Below are 27963 nucleotides of genomic sequence, written 5' to 3' on the forward strand. Positions count from 1 at the left end.
ATTTATAATCCTTTGGGTATATACCCAGTAATGGGATGGCTGGGTCAAACGGTATTTCTAGTTCTAGATCCATGAGGAATCACCACACTGCCTTCCACAATGGTTGAACTAGTTTACAGTCCCACCAACAGTGTAAAAGTGTTGCTATTTCTTCACATCCTCTCCAGCACCTGTTGTTTTCTGACTTTTTAATGATTGCCATTCTAACTGGTGTGAGATGGTATCTCATTGTGGTTTTGATTTGCATTTCTCTGATGGCCAGTGATGGTGAGCATTTTTTCATGTGTTTTTTGGCTGCATAAATGTCTTCTTTTGAGAAGTGTCTGTTCATGTCCTTTGCCCACTTTTTGATGGGGTTGTTTGTTTTTTTTTTTCTTGTAAATTTGTTTGAGTTCATTGTAGATTCTGGATATTAGCCCTTTGTCAGATGAGTCGGTTGCGAAAATTTTCTCCCATTTTGTAAGTTGCCTGTTCACTCTGATGGCAGTTTCTTTTGCTGTGCAGAAGCTCTTTAGTTTACTGAGATCCCATTTGTCAATTTTGTCTTTTGTTGCCATTGCGTTTGGTGTTTTAGACATGAAGTCCTTGCCCATGCCTATGTCCTGAATGGTAATGCCTAGGTTTTCTTCTAGGATTTTTATGGTTTTAGGTCTAACGTTTAAGTCTTTAATCCATCTTGAATTGATTTTTGTATAAGGTGTAAGGAAGGGATCCAGTTTCAGCTTTCTCCATATGGCTAGCCAGTTTTCCCAGCACCATTTATTAAATAGGGAATCCTTTCCCCCTTGCTTGTTTTTCTCAGGTTTGTTAGACCCATTTTTTTAAGTTATAAAGCAGAAGATTACAAGGAAAATGCAATTTGTGGGCCAGGTTTCAAATTTTGTTTTTCTTTATAAAAAGTCTAGCCCATGTTCCCTTGAAACAATGACTAATAGCTCACATTTATTGATCTAGGCACTGTTCTAAGATCTTATTGATTCATTTAATCCTCACAGCAGTCCAATGAGATACGTGTTATTATGAGCCCATTTTTCAGATGATGAAACTGAGACACAGAGAAGTTAAATAACTTGCTCAAGGTCTGGAATTCTTATTAGCAATGAGATAATTGTTATTATGAGCCCATTTTTCAGATGATGAAACTGAGACACAGAGAAGTTAAATAACTTGCTCAAGTTATGGAATTCTCATTAGCAATGGGATTTTCAAAATTCAAAAATCAAAAACAGGAAAAGAAGAGAGACTTTAGAAGATTTAAGTTCTTTCCCTGTATTTATCCATTTTATCTTTACAATAACACAATGACACAGGTCTATGAATTGGCCCTATTTCGAGTTCTGTGTATTGCTCTTAAAAAAGAAGGCCAAGCAATGGAATGATAGCTATAATGGGAGGCAAACAAAAAAATCACCTTTAGAAGCTGAAAACATTAAGAGAAAGGCTAAATTTTGGGGGTATATTTTTGTATAATTTCAAAATTCAGATAATTTCAGTAGGACATTCTTTTCTATTTTGGGGAGACAATTAAATATATGTATTTATTTTTATTTTATTTGTAATTGACAAATAATAATTGCATATATTTATGGGGTATAAAGTGATGTTTTGATACATATATACATCATGTAACAATCAACTCAGAGGAATCAACATATCTAAAGTTGGGAACATTTCTTTTGAAGAAAGGTGGTCTTGGGTTATGCAGTTAGGCCCTTTCAGAGAAGGGCTATGGCTGCTCTGTTCTCCGCCAGACTGTTAATGCCCTAAGGCCAGGACCAGCACCAAAGGAAGAATTAGGCAATGAGGCTTCAAACCGTGGTTTTGTCCCTTATGTCATCTGGACATGTTATTTGGCAGTGGGGCCCCCTTAATTTATTCTCTGTAAAATGGGGATAAACTCACAGGATTGTTGTGAGAATTATAAGAGATGGTACCCACAGGGATATCTGACACTTTCTATGTGTTTACTCAATTGGGTCACTATATTACCATCTTCTTGAGGTCTATAAGAATGCCCTTTGCGCACTATTTATTAAATCTGATAGTGAGTGCCTATGGAGTTCCAGCCACCATGCCACATGCTTTCCATGCCTTATCATCCCAACCCCTCCCTATTCAAAATGTGGTTCAGGGACCGCCAGCAGCAGCAGCATCACCCAGCATGTGATGCCTTTCCCCTGATGGAAGCAATCAGGATCTGTATTTATAACAAGATCCCCAGATGGTTTGCATAAATGTTAAAATTTTAGGAGTATTGGTCTGAGCCTCATAGCTATGCTACAAGTTAATAATGATAATTGTACATTTCCCAGATATGTGAAGGCCAGAGGTGAAGTTACTTGTTCTCAGCTACACAGTCCTGAAATTTGCATTCAGATATGGCTGGTTCCTAAGTCTCACTATACAACCTAAACCCTTAACCCAGTGCTGACACCTAATGTTTTCCAAGGAATCTAGGAAGAGTTGGCTGTTTCATGGCAGTCTTTGGTGGGACCATGACAACTGGAAGGAGCCGAAACTGGACTCAAGCTCCTGGGATCAGTCACGGGTTACCTGGCTACTCTCTCCCTCTGTCTCCTTCCCCCTACTTTTTCCAGTTTGCTGTCCTTGTTTCTCAAGTCCTTACTTCAACTTGATGACAGATGGTTTCTAATTCTCTCTCCTTAGGGTCCAGTTAGCTCTTCCTCTGTCCAAGGCAAATCCTCCTTTCTAGCACTTGCTTCTTTCTACTGTATTCCCATCTTTCCAAGCCAAGAGACTCCCCCAACTCAGTCCCAGAGATGAACATTATCCCATGGCTTCTGGCAGCTTAGTACGACAGCTGATGCATTGACTTTAACCCACAGGGTTAAGTTTGAGTCAGGGATCATGGGGAGTTTTTTTTTTTAATGTTGAGAGTTGAAGTTTGAGAGTCGTCCTTGTACTCCTTGAGAAATGTCTTACTGTCTATCAAACAAAAAAGGATGTTAATTTAACCCCTTTGCCATATCCTTTCCCCTCAATATACTCCTGTCTTTAGCACACAACTAGTCCCAACAAACCACAACTGGACATTTAGGGATGAACTTGGTTGAGAGAATTGCTAAAGGTGCTGATTCAAACTATGGTAAAAATTTGAACCTCAAGCAGACCTCCTGGTTTATGTTAAAGACACTCTACTGATATTTCCTTCTCTGGTGTTGATGGGACTTTGCAGTAGGAATCATACACAGTTTTCTCCTCTCCTCCCACGCTATCTCTCTGCTTGAACTTTCTCAGGAAGTATCTTGTCTATTTTATCAGTGACAAGGACCATGCTGGCAAGTCCAAAGTCAAAGTAATTAAATGTTTATTAATAACAACTAGGTACAGATGAATCTATACTGAATCATAGCTTCCCTGTGGACTTTTATCATGTTTTTGTTCCCACAATTTTGTTTTTGCAGGAACAGCACAAATTTTAAATATGATCATAAAATTATTGTTTGTTAGAAAAGGTTTTAAAAGGTAAGTGTTCAAATTCAGTGGAATTTGATAGTTTTCCAGCAAATATTTATAGAATAAAGATAGAAGAGTTATGTGCTCTGAGCTGCTTAAAGTGGAAAAGTTGGTGCATTGTCCTGATCAAGAAGCAAATAGAGAAGGTAGTTACCTAGGACCAGGCTGTGTTGGAAAAGGAAGAGAACTCAGGGGCATTGACTCTTTCCCTAAAACTCTGTTGCTGAGGAAACTGAAGCCAGAGGTTTATCCAAGGCCACATAGCCAATTATAGCCAATGAAGGACTAGGACCCAGGTTCCTGACCTCTAATCTGTTAGTGCTGCACATAAATTTCCCTATGAACCATCTCTAAGACAAAGGAGAATGAATTTATACAGACTTGGAGGAATGTTCAAATTTGTTTGAAGTCTTTCATGCTACTTTAAAAAGTCACTGAAATTTTTGCATTTTATAATATACTTCACCCATGTTTCCTGTGCTTAAAAAATAATGTACACTAACTTAGCATTTCCCTACAACTGTTGGAGTAAAATTGATGCACCCAGAGTTATCGCAGCCTCTTCATATCTCCTGACACATTGCCATGAATTCTGGGTTCAGAAGCCTTCCAGATTGCCTCGTGTGGTTTCCAGTACAGCTAGCAATGTGTCATATTCCTGCCTACGCTGTTTTCTCAATCCCTGGTGATTAATTAGGTCCATTTGGCTTGGTCAGTACCCAGATCTGATGATCATGTGCAGTAGATCTGAGTGTTGAATGTTGGCAGCGCTGCACTCACTTTTCATGCCAGCTTTCTTCACGTGGCAAGGAGTTCCACAGATGTGCGCCATGCAGCTGCAGGTTGGAGGTGGGTGTACGCTAATCTGTGGGAGCGAGAGCATAGAGCAGAACTCCAGAGATAAGCACAGTCCACCTCTGGGCCTTTGTACATGCTGTCCCTTCACGCTAGAATGCATTTCCCTGCCTCTTTGCCAGTTAAATATCAACTTATTCTCTCAAAAGTGCCAGATGCCATAATTTTCATTAGGTTCCCTCTGTTCCTTTCCCTTGAAATGAAAATCTCCTCTTCCTGTGCTCCTTAAATATATTATTGGAGTTCTTTCTTGTTTGAAAATCATTTATCTATCTTTCTACTTGGATTTTAATCTCTTTGAAGATGTGGCCATGTCATCTTTGTATCTCCAAATGGCTTGTTAATGCTTTCATGTAGTATCTGTTTAATCAGTCTTGATTGATTTGGATTTCTAAGTTAAGAAAAAGCCTAATTTAAGGTTGCTTTTGCCATATGAGGAGCAAGAGAGGATGCTTTTTGCTTTTATTCTTAGGAGACTTAGGCCTGTTCCCATGGTTTTCTGTGTTACGTTAGCATAAACATTGAACTCTTCATATTTCTTTTCCCACTAGGATTTTTTTTCAAGTAAGCTGACTCTGAAAGACAATATTTGGGATACACTACAGTCCCGAACAGAAAGAGTGAAGAGCTCTGTAATGTTAAGAAACTTTGTTTGCAAATTAACCCTTGACTGTCTATCTTCCTGAGGTCTAGCCTGACATCTTCATATCCTCAGCATCTAACATCTTCATATCCTCAGCATGTTGCTACCTGGAGGAGGGCCCAGAGCCTGCTTGTTCCTGCCCACACAGATGAAGGAGGAGAAGCTGACTCTCAGTGGGGCCCTTTTCTGCATGCTTTGCCAGAGAGTGGATACAAAGATGTACATGACTAAGCTTAGACATCCACCTCTTTGTAAACCACACCTCAAATCTTGAGAGAAACATTTCTAGTTTCATCATGAGTTTGACATTCTGCAAATTGTCCGTATAAGTCAGGGCAGGTTAACCGTGAAACCATTCTTTTCCAAGTCTCACTGTCTTAACAAACATAATAAGTGTTATTTCTGCCACCTGTCATAAGTAGATATGGGCCCTTGTGTATGTTTGTGTGGGAGAAGTCATGTTTTGCTACATGCCACTGTTTCGGGATGTGGGCTGCTTCTGTCAGCGGCCGCATTATATCGTAGCGCCTCAAAGCCTTTTTCTGGATCCTCCTCACCTGACTGGCAGATGAGGGGAGAGGGAGTAATGGAGTACAGTACATGCACTGGAAATGACATATGTCACTTCCACCTGCATCCCGTTGGCTAGACCCCAGTCAGTAGGCACCACCTAACTGCCAGAGGGGCTGGGAAATGTAGTCCAGCTGTGCCCTAGGAAGAAGAAGGAAGGGGTTTGCTGATCATCTAACCAGCTGACCCATGGACCTTGTTGGATTTATTGTTAATATTTTGCTTTTAAGCATTGTTATTAGTTGTTAAATTAATCATAATTGAAAAGGCTAAGTAAAGGAGATAAACTAAATAAAGGAGATAAATTTATATCTCTATAAAGCCTTCCCTGATCCCTCTTCACTCTTATATTCTGGTTGTGATATGTTTAGCTCTGACCACCAGGAATACTCTAGAGGGGATTCCCACATGGTGTCTACTGTTTCCATTCTAATGGTATTTGACATTTACGACTGCCCCTTTGAAGAGTCTGCCATTCAGGTCAATAGCTCCCACCACACTCCATCCCGTGAACAATTAATAAAGATTTATGAAGTTTACAAATGATTTAACGTTGTCTCCTTACTCCCATTCCGATGCATGATGTTGGCTGAGTTTTACGCATATTGGGAGTCTGAAGACCCACGATACACATACCCACACCAATGACAGTCCAACCTCCAGGTTAGAACTAGGGAACTAAATAGCAATAAATAACTGGAATGTATAATGCTGAGTTATTTGTACATATATTTATATAATTATATATCCTTTAAAAATCATATTCATGTTTTTCTCATCTGAATAAGAAAACACATGAAAAAGATGGCCTGAAATTACTCCAGCTAATCATAAACTTGAGTGTGTGTGTGTGTGTTTGGATTAGATGGATGGAACCAACAGATTTTACTTGTACATCTGGGAGACAGAGCGCCAGCAGGATGTGGAGCACGTGGCCCGCTGCATTCTCTGCTACGGTAAGCCAGGACAGCCTTTAGAACAGGATGAATTCACTGGTGGCCACAGGCTAGCTCTGCTCGGCAGATGTGTATTTACTTGGCATGTGCAGGGTTTTAAAATCTAGAGAATTTCCTATGAAGTCTGGATTTCTGGTTTTTCTTAGGAAGTCAGACTTATCATGAGAGTCACAGACACTGCATTCCCATGAGAAACAGTCAGCACAGCTGAGTTGGGCCTGACCCCTCTTAATGGGGTGAGGAGTCTCACAGTCCTTACCCCTCCCTATCTTACTCCTGGCATGCTCTGCTCATTTATCTGTCCTGCTAGCTGCTGGGTTGGCTGGGCTTGTGGTTCCTGCCTTAGTGCACCTTAGTGTGATGGGCAGGCCACTGAACTAAGAATTAAGAGTGATAGGTTCTAGGCCTGGAACCACCATTGACCAGCAGTGGGATACTGGCCAGTCATCCAGTTTGTCTTGGTTCCCATCCTCCATTGCTGTATCCTACACCAACCTGTGCTGGAGAGAAGTTTCTGCTGAAATGCGTGCATGCCCACATGTGAAGAGCTCCTGTCCACACCCATTTTACCTAGCACCAGAGTGGGTAAACTTGAAGGGATGTCATGGTTTTCTGTGTTTGATCCACGCTAAGCCCAGTACTACCACAAGATACTCAGCTATGACAACTTGGTCAAGTCAAGTGTAGAAACTGCCATTTGTGAGTATGTCACAGGTGATGAACTGCTTTCACATCCATCATCTAATCTGACATATTGCTTTTTTTGGGCCTTAGTTCCCTCTCCTCTAGAAGCCTAAACCTAGCTAGTGTTCATCGAGGTTTTACTATGCATCAGGCATTGTTTTGAACACTTACATATATATGAACTCAGTTTTTCTTTTAAACTTCATAAACAACCTCAAAAGGAAGTACTATTATTATCATCATCATTACCTCCATGTGTCAAATGAGGAAACTGAGGTTCTGGTAGACTAAGTAATTTACCCAAGGTCACATGCTGAGTAAGGAATAGACCTGGAGTGAACCAGGCAGCCGGGTTGCTGAACCCTTGACTATTACCCCTGTGCTTTGCTAATGACTGAATTAGGAGTTTTTAACCTTTCTTGGTATCATAGATCCCTTCTGCATCTGGTTAAACCTATGCTCTCCTTAGAATAATGTTTTTCAATGCAGAAAATAAAAAACGGGATTACAAAGGAAAATGATTACATTGACATTATCAAAATACTTAAAAATTTTGATATAGTAATATATATTTTTAAAAGTTTTTAATTGGCAAATAATAATTATATAAATTTATGGGGCACAGTGATGTTTCAATGCATATATACATTGTTGAATGACCAAATCAGGCCAATTAACATAATAGTTGCTTCAAATACTTATCACTTGTGTATGGTGAATATGTTTAAAATCCACTTTTTAAAGCTACTTTGAAATATACAATACATTATTACTGACTATAACACCATGCTGTGCAACAGACCGCCGGAACCTATCCTTCTGTCTAACTTAAACTTTGTACCCTTTGACTAATGTACCTCCTTTCCCCATTCACCTCCCTGCCGCTCTCCCTACGCTCTATTTCTATGAGTTTGAACTTTTTATATTCCACATACAAGTGAGATCATACAATATTTGTCTTTCTGTACCCAGCATATTTCACTTAGCATAATGTCCTCTAGGTTCATCCACATCACAAATGACAGAATTTCCTGCTTTTTAAAAGGCTGAATAGTATTCTGTTGTGTATATATACCACATTCTTAACCCATTTGTCATGTGCTTCTTTATTAGCATTTTAAATGATAAGATCTAGCAGGTCTAATAACTATTATTTCAAAGTATTAGTGAGTGCAAATAATATTGAGCCATTTGCAGCCACTGATAAGGAAATCAGTGATTTCTATTGGTGTCGGAATCACTGGTATTATAGTTGTTGGTTGTCTTTATGCACAGTGAAAAGAAATGTTAAATTTCATTTCAATAGAGGTAGTGAAAATAAAGATGTAATTTTTTCCCATCCTCATTCACAGACACCTTGGGAGACTGTGGTTCCCAGGTTAAGAACACCTGCCCCCGCCAGTTCTAAATGAAAGATTTTGCCCCAGCAGTGGGTCTCTAACACCGTTGTTCATCAGAATACCTGCGTACATTTCAATGATAGATTCTGAGCTCCCTCCCAACACTACCAAACCAGAATCTTGACGTGGCTGGAGCCTGGGAATCTACAGTAAAAAAAGAAAAAAAAATTATACATGCCATTTCGATGCTGAACCAGCTTGAGAGCTCTAAGACTACACTATTAGCTTTTCATTTAAAATTGGCAATGTTTGATCTTTTTTTCTTAACCTTAAAAAAAAGGCACTTTCATATGGTCATTAAGGTCACTTGCAGCTCTAGCAATCAATGTTTTTTTACGTGGTTTCCCACTAGTGTTGATTTATCTATTGTTAGATTATAATCTATTATTAGATTATAATTATTTTTTGGAGGAGGAAATAGAGGTGATGTCTGTGAACACAGAGACTGGGAAGCCATATGGCCTAAGTGGCTGAAAACATTAAGTGTGCAATTGATCTCAATTCTTCTTATGAGAAATGAGCCCATTTACAGTGCCCATTGACTTGCCACGTCACCACAATGCCTGGAGGATAGTGCTCAGAGACAGCTGTCCTTATTGAGGGTCTGGAACTGTGTTTTGCATGGAAAAGAAGGGGATGCATGGTTTAACTCCGGCCTCTCCCTGCACTTCCTTCCTAGACAAATGCAGACCAGACCCAGAATGCCCGGCTGGCGCGCCGGGGCCCCAGGAGGTGGACGTGGACTTGGTGTTTGTGGTGGACAGCTCCTATGGAGTGGATGCCGACGTGTACTGCGGGTCTTTGAGTCTAGCGGACGCCGCGCTAGAAGACCTGGAGGTGGCTGAGCAGCCGGGCGCGTCCCACCGTGGGGCGCGTGTGGCCCTGGTGACGCACACGACACCCAACTTCTGGCCGGGTGTGGGTCGCCTCCCTGTGCTCGAGGGCTTCCACTTGACCACCTATGGCAACCGGAAGCGGATGCAGAGACATATGCGCGAGGCTTCAGCCCGCCCCTTACAGGGAACCCCCGCCCTGGGCCACGCCCTGGAGTGGACGCTGGAGAATGTGCTCCTGGCAGCCCCTCGGCCGCGGAAAGCACAAGTCCTCTTCGCCATCGTGGCCAGCGAGACAAGTAGCTGGGACAGGGAGAAGCTATGGACTCTGTCCCTGGAGGCCAAATGCAAGGGCATCACCCTCTTTGTGCTGGCCTTGGGTCCGGGTGTGGGGACCCATGAGCTAGCTGAGCTAGCCGAGCTGGTCAGTGCTCCCTCTGAGCAGCATCTACTGCGCCTACAAGGGGTCTCAGAGCCAGAGGTTAACTACGCTCGGGGATTCACTCGGGCCTTCCTGAACCTCCTAAAAAGTGAGCAGTCCCCGGGAACTGGGGCACCTTGGGTGGAGTGGGGAGAGGGATTTACAGAGCCTGGCATTTGGGCATGCAGGTGCCTGTTGCAGATTCACTATTGCCTAATGTTTGTAGCCCAGCATCCCTGGGAAACGCCAGGGAGCACCCCATTTCCTGAAAACCCTGCACTATTACTGCCCTGACATTGTGTCAAGCCTTGTGATGGTTTTTTGTCCTGAACTTCTCATGGGGGAGAAGTTCATGGCTGGGAGCCTCAGACTTCCACATAACTTTTCAATTTTCTCATTTGTCAAAATGAGAATAGTAGTCTTTTCTCTAATTGTGAAGCCATATGTTCAGGGAGGGGCTTTGAAAGCACCAATATTGTACACATATAAGGCATAGTTACTGCTATTACTATTTATTACTACAGTTTCCAATAGTATTTGACAGTGCTTAAGTTTTTACATGCACATGAATCTCCTGGGGATCTTGTTAAAATGTAGATTGTGATTCGGTAGGTCTGCATTGGAGACAAGAGTCTGCGTTTCTTACAAGCTTGAGAATGATACCAATGATCCTAGTTTATTTGATGTTTACTTTAAAGTAGAGGTTGACATGGCAGTGTGGAGTCAGGGGTTTTCAGGGACTCACTAGGAAGTAAGGGAGACAGGACAAAAGTCTAGGGTCTTCCATTTCAGGTTGGATTGATGAAGCCAACAGTGAAGATTAAGGGGCAAGGGCTGTGCCAGTGGGTCCTAGCCAGAATTCTTTCCCATCCCCCTGCTCAAGCATCCTTAACTCCAATTAGAACTAGTGAAATTGTTATTGTTTTTTCTCTTATAACTAGATGAGTTAAATTCGTGGGCAGCCAAATCTGTATCCCTAGCATGATAATGGAGATTTAGAATTGCGATGGCGAGGGTATTATCCTGGTTACATTGTTAGCAGTTTGTCTTGGATTTCATCCTCCAGTGCATAATTCAACTTATGTGCAGGGTGCTTTGCTGTAACATGTGGAGCCTCCTTGCCCTCCTTGCTTGGAGACTTTAGTTTCTCAGTTTATAGGTGGTTGTGGTAGCCCATTGGGAGCCTTGAGGGACATCTTTGCCTTCATCACTATAAGAATAAAAGGAGTTTGATGGACATCTTAGAAGTACTAACACAGCATTTGTACCTCTCCAATTTGAGAGGTACAAAGATCAGTGAATTGGTTCTAGTCCTACCTCTGCCATTAGTGAGCTATGTGATCCTAGAAAAGTTCATGAATGTCTCTGAACCTTAGATTTCTTATATATGTAGGGAGTGGTAATAGAAGGCTGATGGCTTAGAGATTCTTTGAAGGAGAAGCGGCCTGAAGGAATCACTTTTCTAATCTGTTTTAATTTAATTTTACTTTATTTTTTATATTGTATTATGTTAGATTGTATTTTGTATTTTGTTTTTCTCTTAGGTTGGATTTTACTTTGCATTATTTACATAATAGGATACATTTTATGTTTTTATTTTGTTTTATTTGCTTTTATATTTATTTTATGCTTTATGTGAATATATTTTATGTCTTTTTGATTTTATGTCTTCCAGGATTAAAAACATTAATGTTTTATTTGCTTTTATTTTTATATTGTTATGTTTTATTTCATTTTGTTTCAGTTGTTTTATTTTATATTTTACATTTTGTTTTACTTGATTTTATGTTTTGAATTTGATGTCTTCATGAATAATATTTTGTTTTATTTTATTTTAGAATTTTATATTATTTTATATTTGACTCGATTTTTTATTTTACTTTTAGGTAGGACAAACCAGTACCCACCCCCAGAGCTCACTGAAGAATGTGGGGGCCTACACCGTGGGGACACTGTGCTGCAATTAGTCACGCCTGTCAACAGGTGGGTTGAGGACAGGGTTGAGATTGGTCCATACCTCTGCCCCAAGGCAGAAGAGACTTTCTCCCTAAAGAAAGGTCATATGCAATGCTAGTCCTCAACTTGACCTAAACCACTGGTCCTGGGATGCTCCTGAGTTTGACAGTTCTGATATGGATTGTCTTTCTTTTCTTTTCTTCAGACAGGGTTTTGCTCTATTGCCCGGGCTGGAGTGCAGTGGCATAACCTCGGCTCACTGCAGCCTTCACTTCCCAGGCTCAAGCAATCCTCCTGCCTTAGCCTCTCATGTTGCTGGGACTACAGGCCCATGCCAACACACCCTGCTGGTTTTGTACTTTTTGTAGGGATAGTTTCACCATGTTGCCAAGGCTGGTCTTGGCATTCTACCAATTTCTACCAATTTCCATTCTACCATATCGCCCCAAGCTTGAATTCCATATCCCAGAGGTAAAAATTGATAATGCTAAACATATCATTCTGATTTTTCAAACATGTCTGCAAAGCTAAGAAAATAGTTAATGCAATAACACAGTCATTAGGAAATGCCCAAACATAAGGCTTACAAATCACAGCAATAACAGTAACAACAGTTGAGCCTCTCAGTTCTTGAGATTTTTTTCATGCAGTTTGACATGGATTGTTTCTATACAGGTTGCCCAGGCACCAGTTTGGTATGTCTGGCTTGGCTGATGATTTGGAAGCACTTGAAGCAACAGGCATTTTTCTAGAAGAGAAGAGAAAAGACATCACAACATCTATAACTCAGCAAGAAGCACTTGAAAATTATGAAAATAACAAATATGACATTGAAGAAAATGAACAAGAAACACCAGCAAAACAAAAAGAAACTAGAAAAGAAATAAATGCAGACACTACCTATGGTAAAAACCAAACTACTTCGTGGTCCTTAAGTTGGATTCACTTTTTTCATTTTTAACTTTTTCTTAAAAAAAATCATGTGCACTGTGTTAGCATGCAATTTTTAAAAATTCACTTTGCTTACAAATCCACAGGTTCATGTATGCAGCTAAAGAAAATAGTTTAAAAAGAAAGACAAAGGCTAACTTTCACCTGGCTGTCAAACTGGAGCTGGATGAAAGTTATTTCAGGGCGTATTATGAAGGCACACTCTATGAAGTGTCTGCACTACCTTTGCAGAGAAGCAATGAGTTATTGCAGAAGTGGTGAAGATACTCCTGACCTTGAAATGCACCTACTTGGAGACAGGCTCTACATTTTGGATACATCTAAAACAACTGTAGCATCAATTTTGGATTACAGCATGCAGTAATGCAAATGCCAAGTTCCTTTTTTTTTTTTTTTTCTGAGACAGAGTCTCACCGTCACCCAGGCCGGAATGCAGTGGCATGATCTCGGCTCATTGCAACCTCCGCTTCCTGGGTTTAAGCGATTCTCCTGCCTCAGCCTCCTGAGTAGCTGGGATTACAAGAGCCCGCCACCAAGCCTGGCTAATTTTTATATTTTTAGTAGAGACAGGGTTTCACCATGTTGGCCAGGCTGGTCTTGAACTCCTCACCTCAGGTGATTCTCCTGCCTTGGCCTCCCAAAATGCTGGGATTACTGGCATGAGCCACTGCACTCGCTGCCAAGTTACTTTTTATATGTGATCAACAAATTAAGCAGAACACTAAACACATGAGAAAGAGATACAGGAAAACTTCTCTGTGAAGTTCTGGAAAGTGATTCAAGAGCTGAAAGAGTTTCTAGTGAGTGGTGTGGTTGGTCCTGGTTACATTAAAGGAGAGATCATTTATCTGAGGTTTTGAATGTGCCTAGATAATTCTCCATCTGGGGCTACTGGCTAGGTGGCCAGGGGAGTTATTCACTCTCTTGGTGACTCAGTTTTCTGCTCTGCAAAGTGGGGATTATATGAGTCCCTACCTCATAGGTTTGAGAATACAACTTGATAATTCATGTGTTTGCCACATAGTATACATCCACACAAGTTAGTTGTTAAGATGCTGATGATACATGCTACCTTTTAGATTTCAAAGCAAACACATGTCCAAAATAAATAACAGAATCAGACAGACATAGGAATACCACCTCCTTAGGCTAGAATATTAAACATAGAATAACTTACATTGTTGGTTCTTATGTTTTCAGTATAGAATATCCTCAGGTAATCTTACTAAGGTAATGATTTTCAGTCTTGATTGTATACTAGAGTCACCTGGGGATCTTTAACGCTTGACCTCAGCCCAAATCAGTCAGAATCTCTGGGTGTAGGACTTACCCAGTGATTCCACTGAACAACCAAGAGTGAAAACTACTGCTTTAAGGCATTCTTTCTCATAAAATCAAGGTGGAAAGGATGGGGGAGAGTTTCCTAGTCAACTAATCCAATCCCATTTACAGACAAAAACTGAGGTTTGAAGGTCCCTGATACTTCTCAGCTGCTCTGTTGTTACGTGGCTCTGGCTGGCCAGTTTCCTTTCTGTTTTCATTCCAAGGCCATTCAAAACCCTCACCACCTCCTCAAGGTCCTTCCTCCATGCCTCTTCCTCTAGCAGATATGCCTCCCTCTTTTTTTATTCTTTTCAAAAGAAATAAAGGTGACCGAGCGCAACCTCCTGTAACTTTCTGTATTTCTGCAAGCCTCTCTTCCTGCCCTCCAGTTGGAGAAAAGAACTGGCCCTTCTCTTATTCTGAATTGTCAAGAAAGACCAAAGGGCTCTTCCAGACCTTGTTGACTTGTGCTTCTTGGGATCTGGCCACTGTTGGCCACTACCTTCCTCTTTAAACCCTCTCCTCTCACAGCTTTGGAGACAACATTCTCCTCTTGTTCTTCTATTCTGGCCAGTCCGTCTTTGTGGGCTCTTCTTCCCAGATCCACCTTCACAGGGGGATTCAGGTTTTATGGAATTTATACAATTTGGGGGCCCTCTTTAAGAAAAAGATGTTAAAAAATTATTAAAATTAAGTGAAAAGTGAATATTCATTTAGAAGAGCCTTATGCAAATGATTTGCTGTGAAGCCTAGGCTTTATTAATGTCATGATGGATCTGCTACACCCTTCCCCAAGATTCTTTCTTCAGTCCTCCAAACATTCTGCACACACCACACTACTTAGTTATGCTTTCCCCCCTGCCCCCACAACATCAACTATCCCCTCTGTGCTGGTGACTCTCAAATCCATATCTTCCACTTTAACTCTCTCCTGTGCTATAGCATAGTGTATTCAATTACCCTCCAGATCGTTCCACTGGACTTGCCTGTAGTCACATCAAGGCACCTTAGTTCAACAAACCCAACTCATTGTCTTTCCCATTCAAATCTCCTTCTCTTCCTTTACCAACTATCTTTATTGGTATGAACCACCAGTGGCCCAGGAATGGAAAGCCAAAACTCAGTATTATTTTTAAAAAATTAATTAATTAGATTTAGGAGTGCAAGTACATGTGGATGTGTTGCATATTGGTGAAGTCTGGCCTATTAGAGTACTCATTACCCAAATAGTGTACATTGTACCCAAAAGATAGTATCTCATCCTACACACCCCTGCCCCTGCCCCAGCCCCAGCCCTTCCACCATTTGGAGTCTCTAATGTCTTATTCCACTCTGTATGTCCACATATACCAATTGTTTAGCTCCTACATATAAGTGAGAACATGCAGTTTTTGACTTTCTATTTCTGTATCATTTCACTTAGGATAATATCCTCCAATTCTATCCATGTTGCTGCAAAAGACATGATTTCATTCTTTTTTATGGATGAGTAATATTCCATCGTATATATACCATGTTTTTAATCCAATAATTCATTGATAAGCATTTAGGTTGATTCCATGACTTTGCTATTGTGAATAGTGCTCCTATGAGCATACGGGTGTAGGTGTCGTTTTGATATAATAATTTCTTCTCCTTTGGGCAGATACTCAGAAGTGGAGATGCTGGATTGAATAGTTCTCTGAGAACTCTTCATACTGTTTTCCATAGCGATTGTACTAATTTACATTCCCACCAGTAGCGTTCCCTTTCTCCACGTTCTCACCAACATCTGTTGTTTTTTGACTTTTTAATAATAGTCATTCTGACTACTCTAAATGGTATCTCATTGTGGTTTTCATTTGCATTTCTCTGATGATTATTGATGTTGAGTATTTTTTCACATTTGTTGGCTGCTTGGATGTCTTCTTTCAAAAAATGCCTGATTGCCCAATATTATTCTAGTTGACCTCTTCTCCCTTGCCTCCTGCTGTCTAACTGGTCTGCTTTCTTCCAATTTGTCCTCCTTCCAGTTCCATTCTAAACAGCCGATTGACATTTCTAAAACACAAATATGGTTGTGTCCCTTCTCCTCTTCTATGGTTCCTCATTGTTTATAAGATAATGTTCAGGTGCCTGTGGAAGGCACATGGGCCTTTACAATTAGACCCCTGCTTTGGTCCTCTGGGGCTTTACTGGCTGCCACTTCCCTGCATATGCCTTTCGTGGCCTTTATGCCCTGCAATTTATTCCAGATCTCTGTACCATTGCTTACCCTCACCTGACTGTCTATATTTCCTCCACAGTGTCCACGTGGGCTATATCTACTCATCTTTCACTACTCAGCTCAAGTTTCACCTCTCCTTAGAGTTTTTTCTATGCCCCCAGGTAGTTTTAAATTTTCACAGCCTCCTTGGTGCTCCTGAATCTTAAGACAAATTCTGCCATAGTGCCTGCTACCTTTCATTGCGCCTACCTGTAAAGAATTAAATGAATTATCTCTCTTCGCAGGTGCCAGGCTGATCTTGGTACATTTTCAATTTCAGTGTTATATCCAAAGCACACAGACCAATTTTTTGGTTTTCCCCTCCAAGTAGGGCTATAAGACATATATGCCAGGGAATAGAATAAGCTGGAGCAAAATTATAATTTCATTGTAGCTGCTCTTCATACCTGCCAGCTCTTTTCTTTTTCTTCACCTTTACCTTTCTTTACTCCTGGATTCCATGAACTACTGTGAGTAAAATTGTTACTGCCACCGCATAGTTCTTCCAAGAAGGCAAAGGTTAATATTCATGGTAAAAAATAAAGCCAAATATAAGACGGGGGGCTAGCGATAATTGCTTGGGTAAAAATTTGTTGGCCCTCAATGCCTTAACATACTGGTAAAAGAAAAATTAAGACTAGTGGTATTCTGAGTGTTAAGCTACAATGATAATTTAGAGATAATTAGCATAAAGCATGAAGGACTCTTTCACCTATAGCCGTAATGACCAACGTAATAACTGCTAGCCACATTGGCTATTTACATTTAAATGTAAATAATTCAAAATTAAATAACATTAAAATTTCAGTTCCTTGATTGCACTAGCCACATTTCAAATGCTCAGCAGCCACATGGGAGTGGTGGCTACTGTATTGGACAGCACAGATTTTCCATTATTTCAAACATTTCATCGTTATAGAAAGTGCTACTCTAGAAGTCTAATTTAGGAAGAGCAGTCCCTGTTTGATTGTCTCTCAGACCCAAAGCAAGGGTGGAGGTTCTAAAGATGACAGAGTGCCCCTAGGAAAAGTGATGGATATATTTGAATGAATTCTTGGTTTGTCAGTTCAGAATCAGTTGTAACGGCAGAGGTTGGTGCCGGCTGATAACTAACCCGAGTCTATTTGTTGGCTCTAGAGAGTACAGCAAAGAGCTCACCATTGGAGTGTTCTTCTGTTGACAACAACAGGTTTTTGAATAAGTATTTCTCTTACTTCTCCTGGGCCTGTACTGCTTGTTATCTTATATCCTCCAGAGTAGGGGTCATGCAGTGAGCAAATTCAAATATGACTACTCAAAGCATAGGACTATTTCCATGATCAATTTCTTACCATACTAAGAGCATATCTCATCCCTGTGGGTACAGTACATCTGGTCACCTCTCCTAGAAAACTAGTCTGTGCCGATTATACTATTGGGAGGTTAGCAGATAGTTTCACAGAAACAAAGCATGAATTTTAAGGCTTGTGTTTTTGAAGATAGTATCCTCTTTATTTAAGGGTACATGGAAGGCCTAGGAGGAACTGTGGGGAGGATGGCAGCATTCTGTGCTTCAGGGCCAACCTGGATCAGAAATACTTCTGTGTGATACAAAGGATACCCAAGGAAATCTGTTCTCCCTAGAAGTTGAGGTGGGGAGGGTTATATACCTGGGAAAATCATTGCCTCATGTAAAATTCAGGGAGTCTCAGATCTTGCTTTGTTGTAATGTGTTGATTTCCAATGCTGTTTTTAATTGTTCAGGAACATCATATTTTTCCTTTAATAGATGTCTTAATTTCTCAGGCAAGAGTCAGGGTACTATAAATAATAAATAAGCTAGATTTCCTTAGGTCATTAGAAGACTGGAGACAAGGGATTGGGATGGTTTGCAAAAGGAGGGAAAGCAGTATAATACACAAGTGAGGAGTGCTTAGTATCAGAAAGATTTATTAATATTCATTCATTTATTCACTCATGTATACATTATCTGTGGCATGTCTTCCAGGTACTGTGCAAAGTCATAGCTATAACTATGTTGCACATTTCACATATGTTATATGACACTTTATAACATACTTGTGATATAGAAGTTTTTTTAAAAATATTGCTTTTATAGCTGAGGAAATTGAGGCTCTGAGGGGTTAAATTACTTGCTTAAGGTCACAGAACTAGTTGGTGGTGAGGCTGAGATTCATTCCCAGGTCTGTGACTCCAAACCATTGCTCTTTTTCTGTCATGCTCATGCAGGAAATTCAGCTCTGTATTTATTTTGTTGCAGGTCCTTGTTCCATGAATCCAATGGAAGGCGAGTGTCAGGATTACACCCTGAAGTGGTATTACAACAAGGAGGAACGGGTTTGCCAGCAGTTCTGGTATGGCAGCTGTGGCGGCAATGCCAACTGGTTTGAAACCAAGGAAGAATGTGAGTCTCGGTGTGTCCCAATACAGTAACAGTACAAGCAGAGCCCTGTTACTGTTAAAGGCAGAGCTTTTAATGCTGATGAAATGGAGATTACCATGGCTGAGGCAGGACCTCACAGCTCAGAAGTGACAGCCCATTCCAACACCTTGGACATCAGATTCCTAAACGCCTGAATGTTTTCCCGCCAACAAGGACTTGGGCCAGATGATTTGTGACTTGAGGACTGAATTCTAATAGTTAAAAAAGTAACTGAAAGATATTTAAATGAATTAGAACGGAATGAAAAATAAACTTGAACTTGACTTATAATATTATTTTAAAATTTGGGGGTGCTATGTAGCAAAATAAAAATCAGTGTAAGCAGTGAGAAAAACCTAATTCAGAAATGAATCGAAACTTGGTTTGTTTTTTTTACCACCAGAGAATAGGGAAATATTAGTCAAAGAGAGGGCATGGAAGAAGGGACATCTAATGTGAACGAACTTCATACTTACTACTTAATGTAGATAAATAAAGGCATTCTTTATTAAATCATTTGGCATGAGACTGTGTGTGATCTTTGCTCACTGCAATCTGTTCTATACTTTGTGACATTGTGGTTGATGAAGAGACAGCCATGATTTTTCCATGAGACCAACCCTTTGGCACCCATTATAGTGGTCTCTGTCCTTCAAAACATGGTGACTCAACAATTAAGGCTGACATTATTAATGAAAAGTGAAATGAAAGCTTTACATTCACCATGGATGAAACATTTTGCAGCAAAGATATTAAGGGAAATCGTGTTTTTTGTGAGATTTTCCTCTGCCTCATGGCTTGATTCTCTGGGCCTCTAACCATGGGCCTGGCTTCCAGACAGAATTGGGAACTGTGTGGAGGAGATCTGTGGGGGCACTGAGGATGCACGGCTTGGGGTCTTTGTAAGATCATGCATTAGTCAGCTGGGGCTGACATAGCAAAATACCACAGGCTTAAACCACAGAAATTTATTTCTGACAGTTCTGGAGGCTAGAAGTTCAAGATCACAGCACAGAGGGCACTCTTCCTGGCTTGCAAATGACTACCTTCCCGTTGGGTCCTCACATGCCTTTCCTCAGTGCATGCTCATAAAGACAGCAAGAGAGAAAAGACCCAAGCTCTCTGGTGTCTTTTTTTTTTTTTTCATTTGAGACGGGCCTCACTATACCAATATTGCCTTGGCTAGCCTCAATGTCTTAGGCTTAAATGATCTTCCTGCCTCAGTCTCCTGAGTAGCTAGGACTACAGGCATGAGCCACTGCACCTGCCTCTGGTGTCTCTTCTTATAAGCACACCACTCTTATTGGACTAGGTACCATTCTTATGACCTCATTTAACTTTAATTACCTCCTAAGGCCCTAAATACTACATTAGGCGACCATATGAATTCTGGGGAAACACAAACATTCAGTCCATAACTGATCACAAGCAGCTGGTTTTCCCCCAGGGACACAGGATGGAGTTGCTCTCTGGTAAGTTCCTGGTTCTGTAAGTGTGACTGCTATAATCTGTGTGTTTCTCTACACAGTCTGGTGACATAGCAGGTGGGATGGAATCAGCTTTATACAAAATGTTCAAAGAAGCACATTTTAAATTCTATTTTTATAACAATCATTTTAATATGATCACAAAAGGATGACTGTGTTCATGGTAGCAAATCTATAAGACACAGAAATGCACATGGAAAAAATAAAGATCACCTATAATCTTTTCTCCCAAAGGTAACCGTTTTGATATAATCCAGGCTTTTTCTAATGAATGAATATACTATCTTCTTTTTCTTCCTTAACACAGTACAAGCAACTGATTTTTTGACGGGAATTAAATGGCAGATGCTCCATCCTGCCACAGAGCTGCTCATCATATGAATGGGTATATGCATTTCTCTGTTTTAGGCATAACTTCAGCTGCCTGAGCATAAAATGGCCAAAGTGATCTATCCTGAGGATGGTATTTGATTTGAACTGTGATTTATTTTCTATTTCTTATTCCCATTCTTCCCTTCCTATGTCCAGGAGTTGGGAACACCAAGGCAAAGTTTCAATAAGAAGAAGATCATTGGGAAGAAACATTCAAGTGTGTTGATTGTCCCCACTTGTTAACTTAAGAAAAAACATAATTTATAAATTTAGAAGAGAGGAGGCTTTAATTCTTATAAAAGGTTACAGCCTGCAAGGTGGTTGTCCCACAGGCTGGGAAGCCTGCCTCTAGCCAAGACCAGAGACAGGCGTTTGGAAGGAGGAGGGGTTGGGGTAGGAGTTTTATGCTGAAAAGGTTGGCTAAACATACGTGTTCAACAAGTTACAGGAGGAGCTGAGTATTCAAGAAAGTGGTCCTGACACAGGCATACATGTAACTTATGACCGATGTTCATTTTGAAATGAATAGATGAAATGTATTATACCTAGCCCCTATGTCAAAAGATCTTTTCAGGACGTGAAGGTACACAGGTGTGCAGTCTCTGTAAACCAGCAAGAACCAGTCCATGGCTGGTGGTCTTCTCATCAGGAGAAAGTTACTGAAATCAGCCTCTTGTCCAGTCAAAGCTGTTTCTGGTTGGTGGAACAGGGGTTCAGTGAATCAGCATCTGTGAGCTGGATGAGTTGTAATTGTTTTAATACTGTTTATCTGGAGGCCAGTGCTTGTTTAGCTGCTAGAGAAAAAGAGAAACCTTGTGGCAGTTAGAACATAGTTGATTCTTTAAGTGCAGGAGTGTGTGACTTAACCCTTTGCCTGGTATGGTCTTAGGTCCTGTTTATAATTTGGTATCTTATTGCCATGAAAATTCTCCTCTGTCAGTCTTATGATCCCTATTTTAACATTAATGCTGGTCAGTTGTGTCTAAACTCTAAAAGGAGGAGGTATAACCAGGCATGTCTGACTTTCCATCCCGTCATGGCTGGGAATACAGTTTTAAGGTATTTCTGGGGTTCCCTTTGCCAAGGGAGAGTCCATTCAGCCCATAGGGGCTTAGGATTTTAAAGTTTATACATCCTTGGAACATTCATGAGATCCAACTGCAGTTCTCCCTGTGTTTTCTAGGTGGCGGTATAACCCTTTCACGGAGCTCCTCTGACTGTCAGCATAAACCTTATACTCCACAAATTCTGAGGTAGCAACAATATAGCCAAGGGCAGAAACAATTGTCTATTGTTTCAATATCCATACCCACCCTTACTGTATACACAGTTTATAAAGCACTTTCCCATGTTATGTCATGTATTTGCCCAGCCCCACCACTAAATCTGGGATGTTGGCATTGTTCATCCCCTTTTTGGGATAAACTATCTTACAGAAGTGATGTGGCTTGGCTCAGACCCGTAACAGAAACTGGCCTTGAACTCCTTTTTATCCTGAGACTAGGGCTTCTTGAGCTATACTGCATTTGTTCCAAACCGTTAGCTGCCACCAAAGAATTCTGAAAGTCAGAGCCACAGGGGTGGGAGGATGGGCTTGATTTCTGCCTCAGATTCCCTGCTCTTCCATCTGCTGCCCCCGCCCCCACCCCCACCCCACCCCACCCTACCCCACCCCACCCCTGTGGTTCTGGCCTGGGTGGAAGTAGGAATGGACTGAAAGAGAAGTTGAACTGCAGTGCAGGTCAGTTGTGATGGCAGCCTCAGCCAACCCCACAGGGATCTCTGGACCTAAGTGGGCTTGTGTGAGTTACCCCAGTGTGGGCTAACTTGGCTGGGTCTGTATCTCCTGCCTCCATCACCCAGAAGGGCATACCTGTGGACGTGGCAGCTCTGAAACTGTGGCAGGCTCTAAAGTCGACCAGCTGAAGCCTTTCTGCTCACAGCACTCCTAGCAGGTGGGGCAACAAGTTCTTCCTTGAAGCAGGAACTGCAGAGCACAAACCACACTCATCATAGTTCCTTTACCTGGAATGTCCTTTTGCATTGTTTTCAAATTTCCCTAGCTTCCAAAATCCAACAGGACACAACGAAAATCATTTGTGCAAGTTCTCAGAGATCTAGCCTTTGCATTCATCTCTAGCCTCACCTATGGTGGCGGTTGTTCTGACCCTCCAACTTTTCATTTGAGCAATACCATTTCCTGGAAATGCCATATTCCATTCACCTATGCTGTTGCCCTTGGTGATACTTTTGTGGGAAATGCCTTTATTTAATTTATTTACAAATATTTAATAGGCATCTATTATGTACCATATCCATTATCTGTGCCAAAACCCAGCTCAGCTCTCATTGCCTCTCAGGAAAACATCTCCCATTGCCCCCTTTCAAGAAAGAATTAATCAGTAGCTCCTATAGGCTGCCTTGTATACCCTTATCTTTTTGCCCTTTTCCCTCCATTTTACACCATTTGCCAATTAGTCTCCTTATTAGGCCATGAGCCTCTTCAGCTTGGAATCCCCTGCCCAGGACAGGGCCTGACACTTCTCCCTTTAGTTCTGATATTTAAACTCCCTGCCAGTTTTCAGACTGTTAGAAATGCCCCACAGCCACCCCAACAGTTGGTTGCCTTCTATATCTCTTCCTCTAGAACAACTTTTTGCTTTGTAATTCTGCACTTATTTTTGTTCTGCATTTGTTTCAGACACCAGGGCATCTGCCTCCATCAGTCAATTGTAAAAAGGTTCATGTGTTTTTAAATTCCTCCTTGGATCTGTTATTTCATTAATTATAACCTTGCACTGCTTTGGGGATATTAATTTATCTGATGAAAGAATTGAGACCCAGAAAGTTCAAGTGGCATCAAATCTTACACCATGATTCAATTGGTAGCCTAAAATTAGAATTAAAATGTGTTTTGAACTGATTTGGCATCTGCTTGGTTCGCTCTGCAAAGTTTAAGGGTTTTAATCATTACATGAATTGACTGCTTTGCACTTTTAAACATGTAGTGGATTTCACTGATCCTAGAAAAGTGGAGGGTTTGCGATTGGTAGGCTCAGAACTTGGTTCCCAGCCATGTATCAAAATGTATAAATGCATAGAGGGATTTTCCCCAAGCTCTCCTGAGTGGAGATCATGCTGACTGTGTACTATTTATGGTTCTTCCTTTAATTTCTGACCTCTTGTGATCTCATGGTGGATTCTTCGTTTAACTTTTGAATAATCTCAAAGGTATATTTCTAATACAGCTGGAGGGTCAATGTTGGGATTACAGTGTTATGGGAAATACCAAGACTGGGGCATGTGAATTCAGCATCTGGTTCCCTCTGCAGCTTTCCTGGTGACTTCATAGAAGATACTCTATTTTTCTGGGCTTTGGTCTTTTCTGTCTGAGGAGACTGGAGAGGAGAGAAACATTACTTGCCCTTTTATAGTCTCTCTAAATTCTGCAAACAAAAGCATTCCTTCTTTAGCTAATCTCTTAGGAAGCTAAAAGATGCAAGCCCAGCGGAGGACAGGAGAACCACCCCGCTGAACCCAACCCAAATTTATGACCCACAGAATACTGAGCTAAATAAATGGCTGTTGTTTTAAAACACTAAGTTTTGGGGTAATTATTAATTTCAAAAAGTTGTGACTGGGCTTGCTCATGTGTCTAGTCAGCTACCAGTCTGTTGGTCAGTTGGCTGGCCTAGGGTCAATTCCTAATGATAAAAAAAAATAAAAATTGTATATTTGTATTCATGCAATAATATAGCCTCAAAATACTTAAAACACCAATGCAATTAGATTAGAAAAAGCATTTAGAAGCAGAATAATTGGAAAGGAAGACGTAATACAGTTTCTATTCATACACAATATGAATATATATCTAGAAAAGTAAAACATTCTAAGAGAACAGCAATGTTACAGAAAGAGTCTTCTCCATCAGCCTAGAGCCTGCGGTGATCATTCAACAGCAGACCATGATGGACACAAAATATGATTGAGAAAGAAATCTTTGTTTTTGTAATCCACCAAAATTAGGGGGTTGTTACTGAAGCATTTCCAGGCCTGTCCCCAGAGATACAGGTATAGAGAAATGGGAACTCTCAAACATGGCTTTTGGAAGCAAATATTAGAAAATGTTTTGGCATTTTCTAGTAAAATTAAAAATTTAAATACTATGAACCAGCAATTTTACTTGTAAGCATATTCCCTGAAAACTCATTTGCTTGATGACCAAGATACAACCACATTCATGAATGATGTTCACAGCAGCATTTTAAAAAAAAAACCCAAGTTGTAAACAACCCACGTGTTCATTAAGAGTGAAATATGTAGGCTGGGTGTGGTGGCTCATGCCTGTAATCCCAGGACTTTGGGAGGCCAAGGTGGGCAGATCACTTGTGGTCAGGAGTTTGGACCAGCCTTGACAATATGGTGAAACCCCATCTCTACTAAAAATACAAAACTTACCCGGGCATGTTGGCGGGTGCCTGTAATCCCTGCTACTTGGGAGGCTGAGGCAAGAGAATCACTTGAACCTGGGAGGTGGAGGTTGCAGTGTGCTGAGATTGTGCACTGCATTCCAGCCTGGGTGACAGAGTGAGATCTTGTCTCAAAAAATGGAAAAAAAAAAAGAGTGAAATGTGTGAATATGCTGTAGTACATTAAAATAAGGTGTACAACAATGAAAATGAATGAATGAAATTGAATTAAGATTAAGCCACATTGACTAAATCTTAAAAGCATATATTTGAGAAAGACACAGAAGTATGCATACAGTAGACTTTCATTTATCTAAGCTCCAAAATAAGGCAAAATTAAAATTATATTGTTATCCTTTATGTGGTAAAACTAGAAAAAAAAATCCAAATATGTGGTCACAGTTGAAGTGAGGACAGAAACATGGTAGACGCCGTGATGTGTTGCCTACATCCCACTTCAGGAATGAAGAATTTGTTCTTCAGCTGCTGTGAGTGCTGCTGGAAGGTGACTCTCAGAGGTCAGCCCTCATTGAGGATTTCCTCAGAGGAAGAGAAATTTACCTTCCATGGGCAGATGCATCCAGTGACTGGTCAACACTGAGTTATAAAATCCCAGCCCAGCAACTTGGGATAACTCTGCAGGCCATCCCACAGCTGCTTATGGGGTTGACTGAGGCCTTCCACTGGACTGTACCACAGCCCAACTTCTCTCGCTGTCTAATTTTGCTCTTTTCTTCATTCCACAGGTGTTGATTTTAAAGACACTCCCATATAAATGTCCTATATGCTCGTCTCTGTTTCAGAGACTGTTTTCTGGGGACTCCAGTCTGTAATCCTCTTGTGGAGGGAGGTGGCTAGGACCAGGAAGGAAAACACGAATGATAAGAATGTTCTATTCTTCTGTCGAAGTTGTATTTTCACAGGAGTTCACTTTGTATGTATTCATTAACGAGTATATTTATATTTTATGCTGTTGATTTATGTTTCATGCATCATAGTAATCCAGAAATTCCTCAGAAACACAAATCCAGGACAAGTGAGCTGATGTCACCCTCATATTACCCCTGATTCAGGAAAATAAAACATATTCTTTTAAGATATGTGTCAGCCTGAGTGAATCTCCTTTTTTTGGAAGGGGCAGGGGGCTCTTCATTATGCATCTATGAGTGGACACATTTTAAAAGCATGTTTTTTTCGTTATTCAGAATGTAGCAATTTTGTCAGAATTCCTTCTGTCAGGAAAAGAAAATTCCAAACTGGTTCCTGGTCTTGCCTTCTTAATCATTTTCCTCAGGGAAAACTGAAAAGTGATCTCAGAATGTTGGTCTCATTTTAATCCCATGGTCCTTTGGACATAATTTTGTTTTGATTCAAAACTGTACAGGGGCTTAAAGAGAAACTTATAAGTGTAGATGTAAGAGGTGATATTTAGCTATTCTGTCAATATATATTTACTAAGCACCTAATATGTGCTAAGAACTCTTCTAGTAGCTCAGGAAATGTCAGCGAAGAGTAACAGTAATAAAAAAAAAAAAAAACCCTGCCCTCATGGAGTTTACATATTAAGAGCACAGCTGGGGATCTTAGAGATAGTACCATAGTAAATAAGTAAATTATCCAGTGTGTTATAAGGTGAAAGCACTATGAAATAAAAATGAAAGTATAGCAAGGTAAGCTTACCTGGAGTGCCAGCGGGGAGGTTTGGGCAAGTATTAAGAAGATGGCCAGGGCTTGCCAATGAGGGGCTGACACTCAAGCAAAGATTTGAAGGAGGCAAAGGAAATGCTTGTCCTTGAAAGGCTATGTAGATATCAGGGACAAGGTCATTCCAGGCAGAGGCAACAGCTAACACAAAGAGAGGCTGTGGCCAGGCATGGTGGCTCACGCCTGTAAACCCAGCACTTTAGGAGGTCGAGGTGGGCAGATCACGAGGTCAGGAGTTCGAGACCAGCCTGGCCAACATGGTGAAACCCTGTCTCTACTAAAAGTACAAAAGTTAGCCGGCCATAGTGGTGGGCACCTGTAATCCCAGCTACCCAGGAGGCTGAGACAGGAGAATTGCTTGAACCTGGGAGGCAGATGTTGCAGTGAGCCGAGAATGTATCATTGCACTCCAGCCTGGGCAACAAGAGTGAGAGTCCGTCTCAAAAAAAAAAAAAAAAAGTAAAAGAAGAAGAAAAAAGCTGCAAGGTGGAAATGTACCTGGTTTGTTTGAGGAACAGCAATGATGATGCCAGTATGCATGAAGTGGTATGAAAAAGTGAGTCAAAGAAATGAAGTTAAAGAGGAATTGAGGAGGAGAATCATATTGCATATGGCCTTATAAAGGATTATGTTTAAGTTATCTATTGCTATGTAACAAATTATTCCAAACTTTATGGCTTAACTCAATGAAAACACTTTGTTCACTAATCTGTGATTTGGGCACAGCTCAGTGGGAAAGTATATCTCTACTTTCCTCGGCATCCATGAGTATGGCTTGAAGGCTGGGGCTGGTATCATCCCTAAGGCTTCCTCACATGCCTGGTGGTTGATGTTGGTTGGGACTTCAGCTGGGGCTGTGGCCAGACCACCTATATGTAAACTTTCCATGTGGTCTGGGTTTCCTCACAATAAGGTAGTTGAGTTCCATGAGCCTCTAGAGAGAGACAGAGCCAGCTTTTGAAGTCATGCCCCGTCACTTCCATCCCATTCTAGTCATTAGAAATGAGTCACTGGTCGCTGAGGCTGGTCCCTAAGCAAGGTGAGGGAAATTCAGCTCTACCTTGAAGTGTGAGGAGTATCCCAAAGTTTGCAGATATGTTTTAAAACTACGTTTTAAAAAGTTCTCCAGATTTTATTTTGAGTAAAGTCCATTGCAGGGTTTTGATAGAGGAGTGAGATGACTTGATTCATGTTT

At 40.9% G+C, this 27963-nt stretch overlaps 1 protein-coding gene across 1 annotated transcript in view; it reads left to right on the top strand.

Moving 5' to 3' along the window:
* LOC100978661 (collagen alpha-4(VI) chain-like) overlaps nt 1-19262 on the top strand; it is a 174856-nt gene extending 155594 nt beyond the window's left edge. The window contains exons 23-27 of the mRNA XM_055110442.2: nt 6411-6501; nt 9265-9948; nt 11726-11822; nt 12471-12700; nt 18575-19262. Coding sequence (XP_054966417.1) covers nt 6411-6501; nt 9265-9948; nt 11726-11822; nt 12471-12700; nt 18575-18747 — 1275 coding nt within the window. The 3' untranslated portion in view covers nt 18748-19262. The remainder of the gene's footprint in view (nt 1-6410; nt 6502-9264; nt 9949-11725; nt 11823-12470; nt 12701-18574) is intronic.
* The last annotated feature ends 8701 nt before the right edge of the window (nt 19263-27963 follow it).

Source organism: Pan paniscus, chromosome 2, assembly GCF_029289425.2.
Source record: "Pan paniscus chromosome 2, NHGRI_mPanPan1-v2.0_pri, whole genome shotgun sequence".
NCBI classification, from domain to species: domain Eukaryota; kingdom Metazoa; phylum Chordata; class Mammalia; order Primates; family Hominidae; genus Pan; species Pan paniscus.